Raw genomic sequence first — 22,658 nt, 5'->3', positions numbered from 1 at the left:
CATTAAAGCTTTACGATACTGTTAGGAGCCTCAAAGACATGGACTTTATTTTTTCCTCATTGGCAGGTTTGTGATCCCAATGGTCGCTGGTACCTAGCAGACGCTGTCTTGGCACCTGGAGATCTGTTACTGATTACCGGAAAGGCACTTAGCCATGCTACAGCTGGCCTTCGGCCTGCTGCATCATATAGAGTTGCTCCTGATCATTCCTTGGGCTCAAATTGTGTTGGGAGGTATATAATTCGTATAAATCCATATATTTAAAATTTTCCATTTTATTGTATAATCTACTGTATGAGCAAACCCTTTTAATTGTTTCTTGGATTGAATTACTTTGTTCAGCGTTGTGGTTGTAGGACTTCCCTTGCATTTAGACTCATGCCCCAGACGAATGCCATACTAGACTGTTCTCCCATTGCAGCAGCTGGTCATGTCATCCCCCAAAGATATGGTCCAGTCTCTGTTAGCCAATTCATGGATGATCTTTCTGCTGAGGAAGATGTATTGTGCACTCATCTGGATAAGGATAATAATTGTGTAAGTCCTTTTTTGGTAGGAGCACTGTTAAAACTTGGATTTTTTGCCACGACAAGCCATGGCGAAGATTCATAGTATGAAAAGCTTGTGCAGATCTTAACACTGTTCTTCCTAATATTGAATTCACTCAATTAATTATTTCCTCTGGTATGTTTTTTTTTTGCACGCTTGTGTTTTATTTTTGAAACGGAGAAAAGGCTCTTTGTTAATAATAAAAGAAACTAATGCTCAAAGTACAAGAGTACTGTACTAAGAGCAAACTAAGAAAAAGACAATATCATCCAAACAAACTAAACAATGATGAACTCGGGCAATACAAATATGAAAACGACCTTCAAACGATCACAAAGGAGAAATAGCGAAAGAACCAAAGCAATAGAGAATTGAAACAATAGCAAAGAGCTTCATACAAAGAAAATTTAAACACTTTGTCGAAAACTGCCCACTTCAGACTAAAATTTTGTATTCCACATGTTTCAATTTGAAATGAGAAAGGGTACTCCAAGAAGAAAGAATCAGCTGCTTCAAAAACTATCAAACCGAAATAATTCTTTGCCCAAGCTTGTGTTTTACCTCTATTTCATTTTGTTTTTCTCTCTACAAGTTATTATGTATTGATAATCTAAACTAGATTTGCATTGTACACTTGCTCCCTCCACTTTTGTTGTGAGTTGGTGAAATGTGGGGTGGGGTGGTTGGGTGACACTTCTAGAGAGGGTGTTTGGGACAAGGACTGGAATAGTGAGCTTTACGGAGTTATGAAGTCTAGAGAGCTCTAAAGAGTTGATAAGATATACGATGTATTTTAGTAGTGGGACCGACAAACTCCTTGTGCCAAACAAGAGATGGAGTTCACAATCCCTACATCCCAATTCCTTGATTCAAACACACCCAATGCTTTAGCTTCCATGTATTATTCTATGGGTACTATTTAACATAGTTGGAGCCTTTCCGATAACCCTAATTTATATAATATTACAAAATAATGATTATATAATTTAAATCGTATTAAAAATATTAATAATAGTTTATTGTTGATTAAATATTAGTGGGTAACTACAACTAATTGTATATAGTATGAAACACATTTTAGACAATTGTTAGATTATAATTTAATTTTTGAATCTGTTACCAAACACATATATGAAAACATGAAATACACTCCGTCCTCATTAAATCCTTTGTTTTCAAAATGTTGATTTAAAATTCTCTACCAAACAGATCCTAAGAGTTTTAGAAGATATACTCATAAGACCTCTTAATTGTCTTCTAATACACAACATTTTTCCAGAAAGGAAGGGTAAATTCTTGATAGAAATCTTTACCCCATAGCTTCTAATGAATTTTGGCAATGAACAAAATTTCGTGGACCATTCTTCTATTTCAAAGTGAAATTTTGTGGACCATTCTTCTATTTCTAAGTGAAACTTGCCTAATAATTTCCATTTGCCAGTGTGGATGAGGGGATCAAAATTCCTTGACAACTTAGAAATAGAAGATCGATAACTTTTCTCTCAAAATGTGATCAAAATGTGAGTTTTGTTGTGAGATGGGAAAGTTCGTGCTTGATAGAAAGGAATTTAGACTAGGAGCGTTGGAGTCTAGTAGGAAGATCTTTATTGAGGAACGGAATGAAAGGAAACACGGTAGATTGGAGCTGGATGTAGGTACTTCTATGTGGGCAAGGGACTGTTTAAAGGTAGAGGATGAAGCGAGTTTCTTTGTGGGTTTTTGGCGTAGAAGAATGCTAGAGTTCACCATTATCTTTTTTTAGATTTTGGAGAATACAAAAGGAAGGTTTGCTATTATCTCCCTAGAATCTTCCAAGGGAAGGAAATCGAGGATTTTTATACCGAAAGGGAATAGAGGAGGTGGTTGGCTAGCCTTAATAGAGGAGGTGGTTGGCTAACAAGGGAGATTTTGCGTTCCTTCTGGGATCAGGCACAACTTTGAAGAAGTTGAGTAATGAAATACAACAACCAAAGGACTTGAATCAGAAAGAAAAAAGAGGTTTCTAAGGTGCCGACGGCTAGTCTAAAGAATAAAAGGTCAAACGGAGGTTGGCCTTTTATAGAAAATTTCAGAAAGTAAAGGGAGTGGTCAAGGTGACAGAGCATAAAGACCAGGTTAAGGATTTTGCGTTCGAGTGTAAATCAATGATTATTATCCAGAAATTTAAGGCTTCGACAGATTGGGGAGCCTTAAAGCAACTTTTCGAGGAGCCTCCGTATATTTGTTGTGGTTTCAAGATCTTCTGTGCTAATTTGGTGGTGGGGATTTTTTACTCAATTTCTGAGGCGAAGAAGCTCATTTAGCTTGGGTCATCCTTCCGAAGTCGAGTTCTTCTTCCACCAGTGGGGTTTTTGCGTGATTGAAGAGGAAAGGAAACAAAAATTTGATGGTGGTTGGGTTACTGCACTTGATGTTCCTCCCTTCTTCAGAACAACGGAGTTTATTGATTCCCTAGCTTCATGGTGTGGAGTCCGGGCTAAACAAGATGATGATTCTTGTAAGTCTAATTGGCTAAAGGAAGTGAGATTCAAGGAAAAAGGTAATTAAGATGGGTTCATCCTGGTGCATTGCATCGTGAATCACCTGGAGTTTGCCTTTCCGGTGAGATTCGTCTTTGGATGGGAAGAAGAAGAAAAAGAGAGGTAGGATGTGTCAGAAGAAGGTACAAACCTAGTAGAAAGAATGAGGGTAATCACATGACGATTTTAAAATCCTTTGATAGCGTTGGGCTGATGGAGGTTAAATCCCAAAATGGGCCTGAGAGGGGTTTGGGTAAGCCATTGGGCTCTGTGGATTTGAGAAATGATAGCAGTATGCAGAAGGCCCAAATGGGAGATGATTGTAAAGCATCGGATATTTCTTTGGGCTCTCCCAAGACCTCTATTCTGAGCAAAGGAAATATCATAAGTGGGGCTCCGAGAAGCAGATTTGAGGATCAAGATGAGATTCAAAGGTTTTCAATGGGATTGAATTCAACAAATTCAAGGTTTGATATTTTTCCTACTAAGAAAGGAGAAGAGTACCAGGGGTTTTTCTGGAAAAGGAATTCTGAGCGGGGCTTTTGGATCTAGGTGGAGATTATGGAGATTTCAGTTTAGATCCTTCAATTGTGAGTTATCCGGAGGACGAGTGGTTTCTGTTAACTCCAATTAGAAAGAGCTCTCAAGAGGTGGAGTTGGGAGGTATTTTCAAAAATGGTGATGGCTCAAGAGAACAGTCTTCCTCTCCAACGCCGATTAAAAAGCTCGGTGAATTTTTAACCCCTCTAAAAGCAATTTCAGAGGAGGTTCTTGTTAAAAGCACTCACTAAGAGGGATCATCGGAGAGGGAAGATAGTGCGCAAAGAGGTTGGGTTTGCATTTGGTGAAGAGTTCATATGGGGTGATTGCAGAGGTGGAGAATGAGGAGATGTTTTTTTCTTGCAGGTCAGGTAAGCGGATTCTCTCCTAATTACTATCGAGTGGAGAATTTGGTTGGCCGGACAAATTGGGTAAGTTCTCTTTCTTTAGTTCCTTGTCCTTCAGGAAGTCGGGGTGAGTTTGAGAGGGGAGAGGGAGCGTCTTCTACTAAATTTATGTCTTCGGAAATTGGGAGTTGGTATAGGAGTGTTGGGCAGTTGGGAACTGCATACATTCTTTCTCCTTCTACCTTTTTTAACCTTTACCCTTATCAAGGTTACTCAAGTCGTGTCTTACCCTTGCACCCGTCTATTCTCTGAGAGAGAGGTGGCCATGATTTAATCATATAGTTCAAGGGGTGGGAGTCGGTTCAGGTTGTAAGGGAGTGCCTTTTACTAACGAGAACTATTTAGGGATTTTAGTAAGCCATCATACTGCCTTTGAAATGCAAGGTGCCCTGATTGGTGAGGTCAGAAATAACGAGAGGCGGTTGTTATGGGTTCAACGGGTATTAAGAGGGTGGAGGCTAAAGAGGGAAAAGTGGTAAGGGGGACATTAAACTGTAAGTGGAGATAAAGAGGAGCTAAGGTAAAGCACGAGGATAGTAGCGATAGGTTGTCTAGGGAATTAAAATAATTGGACAGTTTGGTGAACTATGGAGTTAAGGACGCCTCAATGGAGGCTGGGTCTTCCAAGTCATTATGTTAAAGATTGTTTCTTGGAATGTTAGGGGTATGGAGTCTAGAAGAAGAATCGTGAAGGAGGTGCTTAGACAAGAAGATCTAGATATTTTTATTTTCATGGAAACCAAGAGAAGTGAGTTTTGCAGGAGGAGGGTTTCTAGTATTTGGGAAGTGCATGAGGGTGGAGCGGGAGGTTCTTGAGGCTGAAGGGTTGTCAGGTGGGATTCTTGTGTTGTGGAACTTGAGATCATGTGTTGCTTTCGAAGTGATTTGTGGTAGACCTTCTATTACTATTGCTTTTATGGATGGAGAGGGTGTAGAGTTTTGGGTCACAAGTGTTTATGGCCCTCCAAGGGAAGGGGTAGGAATCTGTTTTGGGAGGAGTTGGAAGATCTCTTTGGTTATTATGGGTCGAGATGGTGTGTGGCGACTTTAATGTCATTGTCTCCTGCTGAGAAAGCGTCGGGTGGTAGATTTACCAGGTCTATGAGATGCCTTAACAACTTTATTGATGATTGTGGGTTTTTGACCCTCTGCTTGTTGGGAATAAATTCACGTGGGCCAATAGAAGGGCGACTATGAGAATTGATAGGGTCCTAGAATCATCTCGGATCATTGGCCTCTTATTTTGACTAATGGTAGGTTGAATTGGGGTTCTGCTCCTTTTTGCTTTGAGAATATGTGGCTTGAGCATTCGTCCTTTAAAGAGAATATTGCTTCTCGGTGGAAAGTGCAGGTCCATGGCAGATGGGAGGGTCTTAGAATTATGGAGAAGCTGAGAAAAACTAAAGGTAAGTTTAAAGTTTGGAATAAAGAGGTCTTTAGCGATATTCAAACTAAAAAGGAGATCGTTGTTAGGATTGACGAGATAGATACTTTTGAGTCAGAATGCCTCCTTGACTCTGGTCTCATTGAAGACGTTTAGTTTAAAAAGGAATCTTGAGGAGGTGATTAGTAAGGATAATGTAAGTTGGTATCAAAAGTGTTGAATCAAGTGGGTCAAGGATGGAGATTGTAACTCAGGTTTCTTCCATAGATTGGCTAATGGACGGAGGAACAAGGATGATGTTGGTCTTCTTGTCTTAGATAATGGGGTTAGCACTGGAGATAGGAAGGAAATTGACGAGGAGATCCTAAATTCTTTTTCTAATCTCTATAGCCTTGTGGTATCAGTTAAGCCATTTGTGGAAGGCGTTGACTAGTGTCCTATATCGTCTAGGGAGGGGGATTTAGTGGCCCCATTCTCGTTAGACAAAATTAAAAAGGTTGTCTTCAGCTGTGATGGTAACTAGTCTCCAAGAGCTGATGGGTTCTCTATGGTGTTCTTTAAGGAGAATTGGGATCTTACCAAAGGAGACTTGGAAGGGGTTTTCAAGGAATTTTTTGAACGAGGGATTCCGAACAGCCCGATGTTTGAAACCTTAGAATGGTTGATTCCTAAAAAGGAAAATGCGAACAGGGTGAAAGAGTTTCGGCTTATTAGTCTCATTACGAGCGTCTACAAGATTTTGGCTAAAGTTCTTGCTAATCGTTTAAGAACTGCTGTCCCGTCAACCATTTCTGATCAGCTTTGCAAGCAGAAATCCTCAGTATCTACCAAATTGAAGAGCACAACCTCATTTAGAAAAGCAACCTCAATTGGCTGTCAGTTGGGAATGAAAATACCTGTTTTTTTCACAAATGCAAAGAAAAGAAAAAACCTTATACATGAACTGAAGGATGAAAATGGGGCGGTTACAAATTCTTCTCGAGATATAGAAAGACTCGTGCTGGGTTTTTGTGAGAACCTTTATAAAAGTATCCCGAGAGCTAGATTCATTCCCCTTATCAATGAATGGCCTTGTGTTACACCAGATCAGATTGCAGCCCTCAGTTTCTCAGTTTTCAGTGGAGGAAATTTTTATGGCTTTAAAGGCTGTTGGCAGAAACAAAGCCCTAGGCCAGGATGGTTTCACAACGGACTTCCTTATCACATTGGCCTAGTTTCAAGGACACTTTCAAGTCTTTGATGGAGTACTTTCGTAGTAAAGGAAGGCTAAATGCTTGCATTCAAGAGAACTTCATTTGTCTTGTGCAGAAAAAAGAGAATGCCTCAATTATGAAGGATTTTTGCTCAATCAGTCTCACCACCTCATCTTATAAGGTAGTTGCAAAAGTCATAGCATAATGATTGAAATTAGTCATGGATTCAATCATCAGCCCCAACCAAAGTGATTTTATTGAAGAAAGACAGATTCTTGACCCAGTTAGCAATCCTACTCAATCCGGGAAAGCCGCTTCTTTCGATCCAGACGAGGATGTGGTTTGTGCCCGCTGATTCTCTTGCAGAGGCGGTTGAAGACTATAGAGCTAAAAGGAAAAAGGGTTGAATTTTGAAGCTTGATCTTGAAAAGGCATTTGACCCGAGGGGATTGGAGCTGTTTAGAAAAGGTTTTACTCCATAAAAAATTCAGCTCCAAATGGACATGGATGATGGGTTGCTTGAAGAACCCTAAACTCTCCATTTTCATTATTGGGAAGCCAAGGGGCCAAATCATAGCTTCTATAGGAATCCGTCAAAGGGACCCCCTTTCGCCCTTTTTATTCCTCCTTGGAGGTTTAAGAAGCCATCATTAACAAACTCCACATCAATGGGCAGTTTGAGGGCTACCTTGTTCATAAGGATATAATCCACCTTCCCTTGCTCCAATTCGCTGATGACACCTTCTTCTTATGCAAATAGGATGAACAAATGCTTCTGAAGTTAAAGGAAGCCATTAGGCTCTTTGAATGGTGTTTGGGACAAAAAGTTAATTAAGAAAAATCAGCTTAGTGGTGTCAACATGAGTGAGGATGCCTTGCTCCAAACAGCAGCCTGGTTAGGATACAAGGCAGAAAAATTACCTATCTGATACTCAGGTCTCCCCTTAGGAGGCTACCTACGGCAAAAGGAGTTTTGGCCAGTCATTGATCGGGTTCACAAAAAATTAGATAGGTGGAAGCGATTTAATATTTCTAGAGGAGGCATACACACCTTGTGCAATGCAGTTTTGGCTAGCCTCCCCACATACTATCTATCTTTGTTCTCTTTCCCCGGGAATGTGGCAGCCTCTTTGGAAAAAATTATGAGGAATTTCTATTGGGAAGGCTATGCTGGCAGCAAGTTCAATCATCTTGTGAAATCGAGTAAGGTTTCCCTCCCATTAAAGGATGGGGTCTTGGCTTAGGTGGCATCAAAGTTCACAACACAGTTTTGCTTGCTAAGTGGGGGTGGAGGTATTCAAAGGAAGAAACAGCCTTATGGAGGAAAATCATCAGTAGCATCCACGGCAAAGAGGCTTTCTACTGGTTTCTACTGGTTTACATTGGGAAAGTTCAGAAATAACCTAAGGAGTTTATGGGTAAGTATTTCTAGAGCGTGGAGGTTGGTGGAATCACTAGCATCAGTTGAACTTGGCAAGGGTAGTAGAATTGGCTTCTGGACAGATATTTAGGTTGGCACCTCCCCTCTTAAGGACCTTTTTTCCATGCTTTACATTTAAGACCTTTTTTCCATGCTTTACAAAATCGCCTTATTATCCCATGGCTCAGTTGCTAATCATTGGGATTTTGATACCCTATCTTGGTTCCCATCCTTTAGAAGGTGCTTGAAAGACGATGAAATTGCAGAATTCCAATTCTTATTAGCTCTCCTCTCGCCTGGAAAAGTGAATGATTCTAAAGATTATAAATTTTGGTTCCATCAAGGTCGTTACACGGTTAAATCTCTCTCGTACCCCTAATTTTTGCCTACCCAATGGACAAACAATTATTTAAAGCTTTATGGAAGTCAAACAGCCCCCGAAGAGTTAATATTCTGATTTGGATTCTGCTTTTTGGGTCTCTTAACTGTGCAAATATTCTGCAAAAGAAGTCTCCTAACAAGTGCCTTCTGCCTTCGGTTTGCACTCTTTGTAGGAAGGCGAATGAGACTGTACTCCACCTCTTTTTGCTCTGTCCCTTTTCATACTTCTGCTGGAATAGTCTCTTCTCCATCCTCAATATTGCTTGGGTTTTTGATGGATCCCTTAGTCCCTCGGTGCTTCAGCTTTTGGAGGGTCCGTCTCTACTAAAGAAGCCTCAGCTAATATGGATAAATCTGTCTAAAATCTTCTTGTTGAATTATGGTTTGAGCAAAACCAACGGATTTTTCATGATAAGGAAAGACCAAGATCAGAAATTATTTGCTCCGCATAGTGTAACGCGGCAGCTTGGTGCTCTTTAAACAAGGAGTTTGTGAACTACTCCATTCAAGATATATGTCTCAATTGGGCTGTCTTCCTCACTCAACCAGTCCTTTAGCTTTTGTTAGGGACTTCGCCTGCAGTTTTCACAGCTTGGTTTCTCCTCTTCGGTAGGCCTTCTTCTGAATTTAGTTCGTTTTTTTTTATTTCACAGTAGATGTTTTAAGGCTCTGTTTCGGTACTGTTTTGGTTTCTATTTTCTTCTATTATTTCCTTTGTCTCGGCCTTCTGTATTAAGTTGGACACTTACTATTAGTATTTTGGTTTTCGTTCTTATTTTAATTGGGATATTTGGTACTAAGGGGGTGTTAACCTAGTTGAGATGCCCGGATGTGCCTCCCCATCCTCCTGTTTTTTGCTCGTTAGGCTTCTTTATACACTCATTGTATAACTCTCTTGTACTTTGAGTTCTATGATTAATAAAGAAGTTAACTATCACGAGTTGGCCTAGTGGTAAAACGGGAAATATAGTCTCAATATCTAACTAAGAGGTCATGGGTTCAATCCTTGGTGACCACCTACTTAGAATTAATTTCCTACAAGTTTCCTTGACACCAATATTTTGTAGGGTTAGGCGGGTTGTCCCGTGAGATTAATTGAGGTGCACATAAGCAGGTCCGAACATTACTGATATACAAAAAAAAGGAAAAGAAGATTGTCTTCGTTTAAAAAAAGATCTTATAAACACTTGTTATAAGACTGAAGCCTATCAGTGCCCTCTTTTCTTTCATTCTTTTTTTTTTTTTTTCTTTATTGATAACTAAAATGTGAGAAAAACTCAATTACAGTAGGATTTACAAAACTTAGGAATCAATAAGCGTACCCAGACATCTCAACTAGGTTGACACTCCATAACACCCTCATCATCTCCAAAAGTAGAACCCAAAACTTCACTAATCCAAGGCCAAATATAGAGCCCATTACAAGTAACAATACCAAAATATACAATGATCAACAGCACATAAGGATGAGGAAAGAGTACAACAAGTCAGAAGAGAGAAGAAAACAAACAACGAAGCAAAAATGGAAGCCAAAATCCAAAATGAAGCTGGAAAAATAGAAGTTCGCCGATTCAGGTTCGATCTTCTTGAAAAGTAATTGAAAAAAATGCTAATATGTTGCTTAACACAATATTCTTGAAAAATAATTTCAATTTTGACCATGATGTTCAAGCCTAGGTAAGCCCATGTACTTAGTGGCACTATATTATTGAATTTTAGTTTTTACACGATGCAAATATCTACATTTTGTTAAAATATTCTTTTCAATTTGCAGATAGCTCGAAATGATCAAAACAAGGAAGCCTCGCTAAGAAGTGTTCTCTCAGATCCACTATCGTGAGTCATTTTTTCTGGTGCTTAAATTTTCTTTTTGATGAGCTTTTCTGTAATTTATTTGGACGTCCAAAATCTGAGCTAACCGTTTAACCTTCCATTGGATGTTGATGTTTTTGGAAAGGAAATCTATTACTTTGTAGTAACAAACCCTACGTCCTACAACGTTTTATCTTTCAGTACTTTTCTCATATCAACCTAAATTTAGGAGAGTTAGGCAAAGATTTGGACTCATCGACTAGGAACTTTTCATATATATGAACATGAATTTTTGAAGTTTGAAAGTGAGAAATTTGGTGTTCTTTCAAGGGAGAAATTCGGTACTTCAAAAGGTTTCAACATGAAAGATTTTGTTGTTTCACGCAACAGTATATTTAGAAAATTTTTTTTGCAGTTCATAAATCTTACCTTATGATCCGTTGAATTGGCCCATGGTTCTATGTAAAGTTTTCTGCGGGGAGTTTGTAGTATAGGAAGTACTACTTTGTTGGGTGCCCTTTTTCTTATTTAAGGAATTTTTCATTTCTATCTATGAAAGTTCGATGATTCATAAAAAAGAGGTATCGAAATTACTCCCAACATCCATTCGTATCAATTGCAAATCTGTTATGGATCTCCTAAGCAATTCTCATTATATATATACATACATACATATGCATACGTACGTATGTACATAATGTGTGGTACATATCAATATTTTTGGAGCTCAATAGCATGTGGGGTGGGTTGATTTGAAATTCTAACTTATTGGTCGGGGTGTATGCCTCACTAGTTGAACTGTGGGGAGGATGACAACTTAATGCAGGTCTAGAAAATACAAACACTTTGTTTGGGCTCAGGCAAACTGCCCATGCTGGACACATAAAACTCTAAACAAGCTTTGAACACAACTCAAGAAAAAATATGACAAAAATATTTCTCTCTCTATGTTTCCAAATATCATTAATTGACTTAACGTTGCACCGATAAAAAATGGGAGGTCTTTGCGAGTTTAAAAATCAAGAAACAAGAGATGTCGGGTAAGGTTGAAGTTGTTGATGATTGGGCACATCGGTAGGGAGTTCTTATTGAGAGGCCCTTAAGGAGTGTATCCTTGTCAAATGGGAGTATGCCGAGTTGGTTAGAAAGGAGGCAGTCGGAGACAAAAAGCCCAAGAAGAATGAGGTTATTTGGGTAAGTATTATAAGTTAATTCCCTTTTTACTCCCACTTATAATAAACTCTATAAATATAAGTTTTCCCTCTTGTATCATTCCAATAAAAGATTTATAATCTGGATTCTTGGAGATTTACTCCCCGAGGCTATTTAGGCTACATCAATTTGGTATTAGAGTGACTGCTTGGGTTAATGTTGACTGCTGCTGGTGAAAAACCGGGAAACTCTTGATGATGCCGATCACAAGAGGGAGCTTCGTGAGTTGTGTTCGATGCAGAACAATACACATTTAATTAGGGGAAACTCTTACAGTTCCACGACAGAGAGTAGAAACCAAAGGTTTTGCAAGAAGGGACTATTGTCGATCAAAGATGATTTTTAAGAGAAATACAGCAGTTTGTATAGGCAAAAAAAATCAATTTTACTTCCAAAAACAGTGCTGGAATTCTTACTCGTGATTCCAAAGAAGAATTCCAATAAATTTTCCCATCCCATAGTGGAAATTTGATTCAAGTGATTCTAGTGACAGTGATTTCGATGTTGTTTCTAAGGCAGTTTGAGACAAAATATGATGTAGGGATATTTTAGACAAATTCTCGTAATCTTACAATAATATTATTTCTTATCTTATCATTTAGCTTAGGTGTGCAAACACCCTTCCCCTTTGGGTCTATTTAATGGGAGCTTAGGTTTAGAGTTCACCTAACTAATTAACTAATTCTAAACCTAAGATCCCTTTAAATAGAACCAAAGTGAAAGGGCTTCTTTTACACCTGATCCAAATTTGAAAAGATAAAATAATTCGATGAGAGATTTACAATAATGACTGAAATACCCCTACATCTACTCAACCCAATTAAACTTGTCCTTCAGTTTATGATGAAAGTTTAAACTCATCAGGGGCATAGTATGAGGAGATGTCAGCAAAGCTGATGCTCATGTAGGAAGATCTACTCGAAAGTGGCATTGTCCCGTCTCTCCAAATATGTCTAGTATTATGAATGATTTAAACTTTCTGTTGTTTAACTTGGATAAGCTCCCAGTGGTCGTCTTGATTCTTTAATATGAACCATTACAAGATCTCCAGGTTCAAAATCTTGTTTCATTCGATGATTATCAGCTTGGTCTTTATTATTTGTATTTGCAACTGTTAAGTTCTTCATGACCTCCTCATGTATTTTTTTGGATTCTGTTTACAATGTAATCTGCTTTTAAGTTGCTATCAACAGAAGAAGGTAGGCTAGTGAGGTCAAAAGTAACCCGTGGAGGATGGCTTTGATCAATTTCAAAGGGACACTTCCCTGTTGATCTATTTTGCATATTGTTGTATACAAATTCAGCTTGTGAAAGAAGCAATGTCCCCTTTTTTGGAGGTTCTCTGCAGATGCACTGAAGAAAATTTCCTAATGTTCGGTTTGTAACTTTAGTTTGTCCATCTATTTGAGGATGGCTCGTTGAACTGAATTCTAGGTGACTGCCAAATTTCTTCCAAAGGCTTTTCTAGAAGTAGCTCATAAATTTAACATCACTGTTGGATACTAGTGATTTGGGGCTTCCACGTCAGCGAACTATTTCTTTGAAAAAAATTTGAGCAATATTTAGAGATTTCGGAGTTTTCCTAAGGAACAAAGTTAGTCATTTTGCTGAATCTATCAACAATAGCAAAAATGGAATCAAACCTTCCTTGTGCGTGGAAGTCCAATGATAAAGTCCATCGACAGATCTTCCTATTGTTTAATCATTGTCCTTTTGTTATTGGGCACACAAAGCACTGTCTGGTGAAATTATTGACATTCCTTTTAAGTTGTGGCCTGGAGAATTTTTCAGAAAGTAAAGTATAGATCTTGTGTCCTTCGAAATAACTTGCTAGACCACTAGAGTGAGCTTCCTTGATAAGAGCTTATCGAAGAGATCCTTGGGGAATACATCATAAAATATTACCTTTAAAAAGATAGTTATTGTAAAAATTGGAGTAATAGAAATATTAATCTCCTTTCTCTCATGGCTGGGAAACTCCATTTTGACCCTTGGTGTCCGGTGATATGCCACTAATAGATTTACCCTTGTGATGGGTAGAAGATTCACCACTCTCTACTTCGAGATGATAACTGGTAGCCGGCTTAGAGAAATTTGTTGGTCCAGTCGGTACAAATGAGTGATGGCTGTGATGGGCAAAAGTCAGAATCAAGCTTGCCCGTGGAGATGTAATTGACAAAAGGCTTGCCGGCGAGAAGTGGGTTGCTGCAGAAGGTTGGTTGTCGGCAGAAAAGGGAATATGCTTGAATGGTGTTCGGTTGCCAGCCAAACTAGGTTGGTCGTTGATTGAAACAAACGTTGGAGATACTTGTTGACGGCAGCTTGAATAGTGGTGGCGGTTTCGCAGACAGTCCAATGGCGGCAGCATCTGTGATATTAGGGTTTCCCACTTGTTGTTCTTCTATGACGGGTAGGGTTTTGTTATCCATATCTCTGATACAAGGAGAAGAAAGAATATCACCTAGTGTATGTGGAAAACTCTAGTTCAGGGAGAAAAAACTACAATATGAATCTTCTGTATTTTTTTCTTATTATCAAAAGTGGATTATTTCCTTTTTTGGTGTATGAAAAAACGTCCACCGGTTTCAGGCCAAACAATACATCACCCATCCTGTATTGTCTAAAAATTTAGTAATCTTGACAATCCCAGCATCATCCTTGGCCCTCCAAATGAAGAAAGAAGTACTCTGCCCTTGAAGAAGCTCTGAAATTTGATCCATGAAACAGTCTCAAACCAAATGTAGAAATAAGAGTTGTTAATCTTGCAACTTTGGACTTCCATGTTCTGTTTTCCGAAATGAGAAGTAGCTTGAGAGGGCCTTGGACTTGGTCTGAACAGAAAAAGGGAGGCTGCCGGAAGCTACTAACCAGAGAAGAAGGAAGACCGTGGGGGAGAGAGAAATGAAAGAGAATGGGAGAGGATAGAGGAGAGAGCAAACTTTCCTGTCTATCGAATCAAAGCAACTAAGGGTTGCGTCTAAAATGATCTGGAAGCTCCTTGGTATAAGTCGTTTGTAGTTTGAGTATTAGACTCATTTCATTTTATGACCAGATAATGTGGTTGCATCTAAATGATTTGGAAGTTCCTTATTCACTTTTCCTTATGGAGAGGAAAGTTTTTATGGCAAGGAAGGGGGTACAGGTTCTCGGGCTGAAAGGAATGGTAGAATCTTTAGGGGGAGCTTACTTCTTGATGCTTGGTCTTTGCTAGCTTCCATGTTTTCCTATGTACTGTTACGGAGCTTTTTATAATTGTTCACTTAGGGTCCAACCAGAGCAGAAGGAGTTGCCTATCCACAACCAGCGAGAGATTAGCTTTCTCCATTCTTCAACCTCAGACCAGCCTTAGGAAATATGGGGGTTCTTCTCCTTCTTTGGACAACTTCTCTTTGCCTTCTTCTTCACCCTCTCTCCCTGGCAGATGTTTAATGAGTTTGGCAATAATTGTGGGCCAGCGGCTGCGGAATTGTCTTCAAGGTAGCTGTTTTGAGGATAACTATCATCCAAGCTGGGGGTAGCAATACCTGAGATTGAGGCCAGACATTTGGTTGCTCTTTCTTTATCTCTCAAAGGGATTGGAGATCTGTTTGTTTTTGGCAGCAGAGTAGGAGCTTTCTCCTGCTTCTGCAATTGGCTATTACATCCTGTTAAGCAATTTCTTCAACTTTAGTCCTCAGAAACCTACTTTTGGTATCACATGAAGTGATTTCTTCCGGCACATTGCACTTTTTGGTACTCTTCTTTTTTTTAGGGATGAAGAGTACAAGTCCAAAGAAGCACTTGAAAAGGACTCATAAAGCAAACATCAGATTTGTCAAAGAAGAAACGGTTGGCAATTAGATCAGTTTGCTCTGTCATTCAGCTCTTAGATTTACACACATTTTCACCATTGATGCAGACAAGTTTTTAATATTTCTTTTGTAATTGGCTGTTTTTTTTTCTCGGATATCTTTACTTCATTGTTGAATGAGTTATTATTCAATTGAGCTGCGGCATTCAAGTCTTTGTACTTCAAAAAAATTACTCTTTATCTTGCTTGATAAAAAGTAGGTTCCAGTTTTTATGGGATTTTTTTTTTTATTATGTCTTTGTATTCTTTCATTTTTTTTCTCAATGAAAATTTGGTTCTTCATTATTAAAATTAATTAATAAATAAACCCTTCATGTTTTTGATGTTTTTCCACTTTCTCCTTTTATCCAATCCCAGAGGTGCATTCCTTGAGGATGCGATGTTTGTTTCATGTGGACATTCATTTGGTGGTCTCATGCTGAGGAGGGTCATTGAGACGGTAAGAGCATCCTTCTGCTCATTTTGTCCTTTTTTCCTTTGGTATTTCTATTCATCTCTCTCAGTTCCTAAATAGATTTATAAAGGGCATCCTACCAATATTTAGTCCCTCTGGTACTGTGAATTTAATGAAGAATATAAAACTTATTCTTAAAAAAAAGGTTTAAGAGGTTCTTTTTTCCATTATGGTCAAATCATATTCCTGACAGAAGGGTTAGATGTTCAATGCTCACCGCTACAGCTGGACTAAAAATGTTCGGAAAAAACGAAGAAGGATAATTAACAGATTTCTTGGTCGTAGATGTCCAAGGAGAGACATCAAGTGGGTCAAGTCCCACACCTTCACCCACAGATTTCTAACCCCCAAAGGTGATTTTATTTCTCTAAAGCCAATTATCCCACAAAATAGCCACAAAAGAACTTACATCTAAGGAAGGGGTATGGAGCCTATTCCAACATCGAATGGTAACCCTATTACAAGTTTACAAGCCATATTAACAACGCACATGAACCAACTTTTCTTTGCCAAAATTGTACAAAACACACAACAGAGGCTTTGAAAATTGTAGAATTTGATAGTATCTGCAACCTAAGCCAGCAAAAACAATGTAGGGAGAAAGAAAGGCATTGCAACTCTTAAATCACTAATTTACCCAAAAATTTAAGCTAGTGGTTGAAGGCAAATTTAATTATATATTTCTAACACTCCCCTTCGCTTGTGAACTTGAAATATTTGGAAGGTCCAACAAGTGGAAATCAATTTTAATTGGGAAAGAAAAAACAATGCAGAGGCTTGTACACATGACCTTCCTAGCTCCGATATTATCTTAAACTCCCAATTCACCCAAAAGTTTAAACTAGTGGTAGAAGGAAAATTTAATTATTTATCACTAACAGCTACCACTACCTCTAATGGATTCATGAACTTCTAAGTGAAGAGCCAATATTCAATTTAAGTTGGGGGACTATAGATCCCATAAGGTCATTTCCTAAGGAATAAACTTGACGAGAGTCTAGATCTTGAAATTAATTTTTTAATTTAAATAGGGTAGAGTCATTGGCTATAGAGATTAAGCAACATAAATAAAATAGAAAAGCAACTAATACTGATTTGAATTCGGGTAAGACTAGAAAACAAGAATTAGTATTTTGGCTAAAATTTGAGGTTCAGTTCAAAATGTCGTGATCTAATCTAGTAGGTGCACTTTGGAAATAACTAATACCACTACCACATTAAAGGTACACCAATGCCTAGTGCTTAGTTGTTGTCATTAAATTGATTCCTTGGTACATGGCTTGATATGCTTAATGATTTTGTAATATCAAGCGAATTTCAAATGTCATTTGAAGAATTATAGCTAGAAGTATTATATGAATCAATCTTGATGGAGCGTAGTCTAGACACTCATGGTTGTCAAAAAAACAAAAATGAAACCTGATGGGACTATGAATTTGTAATTTTATTTTGTCGAATGAATTTCTAATGTCAAGATACTAATAAATACAAATGAACTTTGAACTTTTGTTGACTTGACAGTCAAGGTGCACCATTTGCAACTCAGAAATTGATGCTGGGTCCTTGATTCCTAATCTAGGTATTTTTGCTATAACATTATATTTTTGGACTTTGGATCATGTACCATCTCTCTTGAGGGTTCCTCGTTTTGTAATATTTCATTGTTTCTTGCATGTGTTTATATATGTATGTATGTATGTAACATTAAATGAGGTAGGCTTCAATGATAATAGCCCTAGACTTAGAAATTTGTTCCAATTTTGGGTAGGTTTCAGTGGCCCTAGAATTAGAAAAAGTTTCATTTTTACCTTTATTTATTACTTTTAAATTTGTTCTAATAAATACCTTTGAGCTTTGAAATTGTTCAAAAACTATCTTTTTCATTGACATGAGGTATGAATTTGAACACGGGAGTTGATGTGTCTTGGTGTATGTGATATAACTTAAAACTATGTTGACTATCAAATTATTGTCACCAATTATTTCATCATAAAAGATATCACTAAAATCATTCACATAATCAATTTTTACACATCAGTTACAGCTCAATTAATTAATGTGGATGATATCGTAAATAGACAGAGTGGGTTTTGTCTCCAAGCTTCTATTTAAGATTGATTTAGAGACCATTCTGCTTACACCGAAATGGAGAAATTGATCAAAACATTTACTTTTTATGATTTGGAGTCTTATAAAAGAACTCTACCAAAAAAATCACAAAGATCAAATAAATAATTCAGTGTTGTACCAAAAGGATATCTCATTCATTTTTTTTCTCAAATATTTTTGTAATTGTTTTTGTCATGATTTTTAGGTGGTTAAATTTACCTTTACTCATTAACTTAAGCTTTTGGGTCAACCGGTGATTGAAAATAGTAGCAGAGCAGGTTGGTGTAGCATGTCCTGTGTTCAAGTCCCTGTAATGATACACCCCAACTAAAATTGATTTCCATTTGTGGTGTCTTCTTCATATATGGAGCCTACAAGTGAGAGGGATTGTTAAGTGACATAATGCCTTTATCCATTAGCTTAAGCTTTTGGGTCAATTGGTGATTTAAAATGATCATGTCTAGTTTATTTTTATGTTTTTTTTATGACTACTTAATTTTAGAAATTCTAACACCGTAATATAGTGTTGCAAATTAAGAGGTATAGGGCAGTGTTTGAGACCTCACGTGCCTAATAGACACGTGGTATCTAAACCGTTTTCTACTTCGTATATTTTATTTTTCGATTTTCATGAAGTTATGAATCACAATGATTCAAACTTTGATTCAACCAAATGGTTGAGTGTGAAATCTCCCGAGATCATTTAACGCACATGAATAGCCTGTTTTGTTCATTTAAAGTGAGTTACTGAGTACAATAAAAAGGAATAGAGGTATCAGTTACCTTGCAAACGTTATGGTCAATTTTTGTCATTTGTGGTTTCTTTTTATATCAATTGTCAATGGACTTTCTCGTCTTCATCTTCTTCTTTTTTTTTTGGGAAAGATAGCTATCTTTTTTTATATACCCTAGTTATTTGTACTCTCCTGTATTTATGAGATCTGTTATTCTTTTTCTTCTTTAAAAAAAAAAAGAAAGAAAAAATAATTATAGAATTGTAATCCCATTTCCAGCACTTAGAGCGGCAGCCTCAGCTGTGAAGCATGAAGATGATAGGAGGCTATTCCACAATGCTGCAGTGAGGAAGCGTCGGAAAGAAATGGGAGACCATATGGATCCAATGAGAAGATTAAACAGGGTACCTCTTTTATCTTTCCCTCTCTCTTTTCTTTTTTTTCTTTTTTTTATTAGGTGAAGAACTTCATGTTTTATGAATATGAAGTAGGATCTTGTGACCTCACAGTATGAAGGATTGGCTTTGGCCTAAAGAATTATCCATGCAACAAAGTTAACTAATTCTGAAGCTCCATGCAGGAAATCATATCTTTCCACCTAATTATAAATATCTATACAGTTTGTATGTTTTGCAACCTTATTCAATCATGCATTTTGAGATATAGGGTTTAAAGAAATTAAAAAATTTGAACTGAAAAACTTCTTCTGGAAGAGTCCCAAATTCCAAATCTTCCTCCCCTCGCATTCTTCTTCTTCCATTTCTTCCTCGGCCAGATCTGGGTTAAGAGATAAGTTGAAAAACTTTTTAAACCAAAGAAACTCCCGCTCCTTTTCAAGATGTTCCCACAGCACTTTGTTAGAAGAAAGAGATTGAAGGAGGCCTCAAAACAAAAAGCTTTAAAAGCAAGGTTGTTGTTAGATCAGAATCTGGATTTGTTAGAGGCAAAATATGCCCTTCTTTAAGTCCATCTCTCCCAAACAGGCCAGAGCCTCAGAACTCTAGTCATCTTCGTTTTAACTACTATGATCCTTCTTTACCTAACTCAAAGGTTAAATTTTGAAAGGCTCTCCTAGTCAAACTTTGTTCCCTTTGTCTAGATAGAAGCATGCTTCAGTTTTTGAATCTCCCTTTAGTTTAAGCAGCGAGGAAAATGACCTCTTGTTAAAGACAGCTGAAAGGAGGATCCTTTAGATTCTGATTTAAATGCCTTGTTTTTGATTGAGGAAGTTGTAAATTTTGAAAAGATGGTCCCTATAGTTCCCTTTCCAGAGCATTTGAAGTCTTTTGTTGAAGAATGTGGAATAATTTTGGTTTGAGTTCTCGAGAGTAGATTTGTTCTCTGCTTCATCAGTCAATTATCTTTGAATTTTGTTTAGTGGATCACAAGGTTTTCATCAGATACTTCACTGGTTTGGCCGTATACAGCTTCTTGGTTACCTTAATACAGATCTAGACTTTCTTTCAAGTTTTAAAGCCTCTTTAGGAGGCATGTTGAAGCGCGGTTCCTGTTTGTTAAAGTTATTTTGTTGTTTGTTGGGTTGAAAGTTGTTAGCAAGTCTTTCTTAGGCTCAAGAGTGCTGTTTGCCTTTTCTTGCCGTCTTCTCTCCCTTCTTTTTGAAGCTATTAGCATGGAAGTCTGCAGCTGAATCTGGGTTTCTTATTGAAAACCCACCACTTTTGCTTTGTAGCTTTCCCTCTCCTTTTTGGATTGAGATCTAGAGGAGTTGGGTTTTGTTTGTTCGGTTGTTTTTATTAATATTTTAGTTATTTTACTCCTTTTTGCTTATTCTCTTGTACTTTAAGCATTAGTCTCATTTATTATCATTAATAAAGAGGCTCGTTTCCTTTTTAAAAAAAAGATAATTAAAAACTATCTCATTTATCAGGAAAATGGTGATCTTGCCATTGATGATGGCATCCATCGAGGAGTGCAGTATCCTTTTGCAGAAAATGAAAAGGTTCTAATTAAGGTGAGTAATTTTCTGATCATATTCTGACTTTTATTTTTTGTTCTACTTGATGAAGTGCAGAATTTGAGAAGCATTCTGGTATATTAGGGAAACAGGAGAACACCAGAAAAATTTGTTGGGAAAGAAGCAGTCATCACATCCCAGTGTCTCAATGGCTGGTTAGTACATACTCTACGATCTACATAATTTTTGGTCAATGTCATTTTACATTTAACGTCACCTATCAACTTTAACTTTTTGGTCAATCGAAGATTTAGAATAGTATCAGAGCAGGTAGTTCAAGAAGTTTTGTTTTCAAACCACTCCCTCTCCCTCAATATTGATTTCCACTTGTTGGGTCTGCTACATATTGCAAGTCCATGGTGTTAAATGATATAATATTAAAATTTTCACTCATCAACTTAAGTTTTTTCGTCAAATAGAAAACTTAACCGTACTAACAAAGTGATACTTCCATGTTTTTACTTATAATTTTTCTTGAATCTTCAGGTATTTGCTAAAGATCATTGGTACTGGAGAGAATGTTCGGTTGCAATATCGATCTCTTAGGAAGATCCTTAACACGACACCAGCTAATGATAATAGCGGTCCTCCACAGCCACTTCAGCACACTTGCTCATAAATCGACATCTTTCTGGCTGTTGATTATCATTAATCCAGAGCAACAAGTAAAATTCTAATCATGGTTTTGGTCAGCAAAAGGTTGTGGATGTGTTTTTGGAGGTGATATATTTATTTTCATGATTGTACATCAGAACACCAGCTGTTAGTCTTAGGTTTCTCTTACAGGCTTGTAAAAAGAATCCTTGAAAATGTATTTAATTTTTCTCTTTTCTCTTCTTTTTTTTTTTTTTTTTTTTCTCTCTTTTAGTTCTTGGATTACCATTAAATTATAGGCCCAAGAAAACCTCTAATATGTATCATTATATGAGTCATGAGATAAATTATATGCAAATTGGGACTGGAGGCAATGTATTGTGGGCAGAGAACACTTGGCATCTTCAATTGGTTAAGTGTTTCTTTTCTTCTTTTTTTTTTTTTTTCTTCTCTTTATTTTTTGTAGTGGGGGTTTGGGGAATCATTAAGCTTTTGATGAAATTCTATCTTTATTATATTTGTCGGTGATATTTTAATTAAAATCGCCTCTCTGATATATGTTTTAAGTGTTCTTTTTCTTTAAATTTAAGCAGTATGGTTTTCTCAAACTTGAGCTTCATAAATCCTCTACGCCTTGGCTAAAATATGACCAGGTTTAGCAAAATACATTGTTTAGGTTATGTTTCTCTATGTAAGCTTCAGTTTTTATTCAGGAAGTGCCTACACAAATACGAGATATGGATTCGATAGGATATGAGGATACATCGATCTATATACAAAAAAATCATAAAATGCTTGTTAAATGACAATAGTATACAATATAATACAAACATTGATATCCAATACAAAGAACGAATTAAATAAGAATTAGAGATATTTAAGTATGGAAAACCGATTCAAATTGATTGAAAAAGAAAAAGAAAGGAAGAAAAATAGAGGCAGAAGTATGAAAAACTTTCTTTTGTTTAAAAAAAAGATCATTTGGTCTTTTTAATAATATAACGAAGTGGCAAGTTATTTACATTCTATAGAACAATTTCATAAATGAAAAAAGCTTATAGACCCACAATGCGGAATGCCAAAAATACATCAAGAAACGTACGACTAATCGTCCGCACGTGCAACTAATGTTAATAAATGATTATTAGACGACATCATGTAGAATAATATACAATTAATACACGATCGACAATAAATGATAAATTACCAAATACATAAACGATCGATAATAAACGCTAAACGATTACAAAATACTTTAACGATTATCTTTTATGATCGCATAAATTATCTTTAACGATTATCTCATATGTGCATCTGATCATGTTTGAAAATACAAACGATAATAATACACGATTTTGTACATTATATAAACGATAATCATATACATAAACGATGAGGTAATAAACAGAAAAAGAAGATGAAAAAATTTAAGTATACACGATTGTGTAGAGAATTTCTACAATCGCTTATGTAAGTGTAAACGAGCATTTACAGAAACTCCAGTAACTCGTAATTACAAGTAAAC

General features: G+C 37.0%; 1 protein-coding gene across 3 annotated transcripts in view; it reads left to right on the top strand.

Annotated features, from left to right (window-relative positions):
• Nucleotides 1-21,541, top strand: part of LOC103496673 (uncharacterized) — a 28,957-nt gene extending 7,416 nt beyond the window's left edge. For all 3 annotated transcript variants that reach the window (XM_008458620.3, XM_008458621.3, XM_051091480.1), the window contains exons 4-12: nucleotides 67-233; nucleotides 357-537; nucleotides 10,168-10,229; nucleotides 15,625-15,706; nucleotides 17,243-17,300; nucleotides 18,844-18,968; nucleotides 20,453-20,536; nucleotides 20,624-20,694; nucleotides 21,026-21,541. In XM_008458620.3, the coding sequence (XP_008456842.1) occupies nucleotides 67-233; nucleotides 357-537; nucleotides 10,168-10,229; nucleotides 15,625-15,706; nucleotides 17,243-17,300; nucleotides 18,844-18,968; nucleotides 20,453-20,536; nucleotides 20,624-20,694; nucleotides 21,026-21,158 (963 nt within the window). In that variant the 3' untranslated portion in view covers nucleotides 21,159-21,541. The remainder of the gene's footprint in view (nucleotides 1-66; nucleotides 234-356; nucleotides 538-10,167; nucleotides 10,230-15,624; nucleotides 15,707-17,242; nucleotides 17,301-18,843; nucleotides 18,969-20,452; nucleotides 20,537-20,623; nucleotides 20,695-21,025) is intronic.
• Nucleotides 21,542-22,658: the final 1,117 nt, after the last annotated feature.

This window comes from Cucumis melo, chromosome 10 (genome assembly GCF_025177605.1).
Source record: "Cucumis melo cultivar AY chromosome 10, USDA_Cmelo_AY_1.0, whole genome shotgun sequence".
In the NCBI taxonomy this organism is placed as follows: Eukaryota; Viridiplantae; Streptophyta; class Magnoliopsida; order Cucurbitales; family Cucurbitaceae; genus Cucumis; species Cucumis melo.
This window is presented reverse-complemented; position numbering and strand designations above follow the sequence as displayed.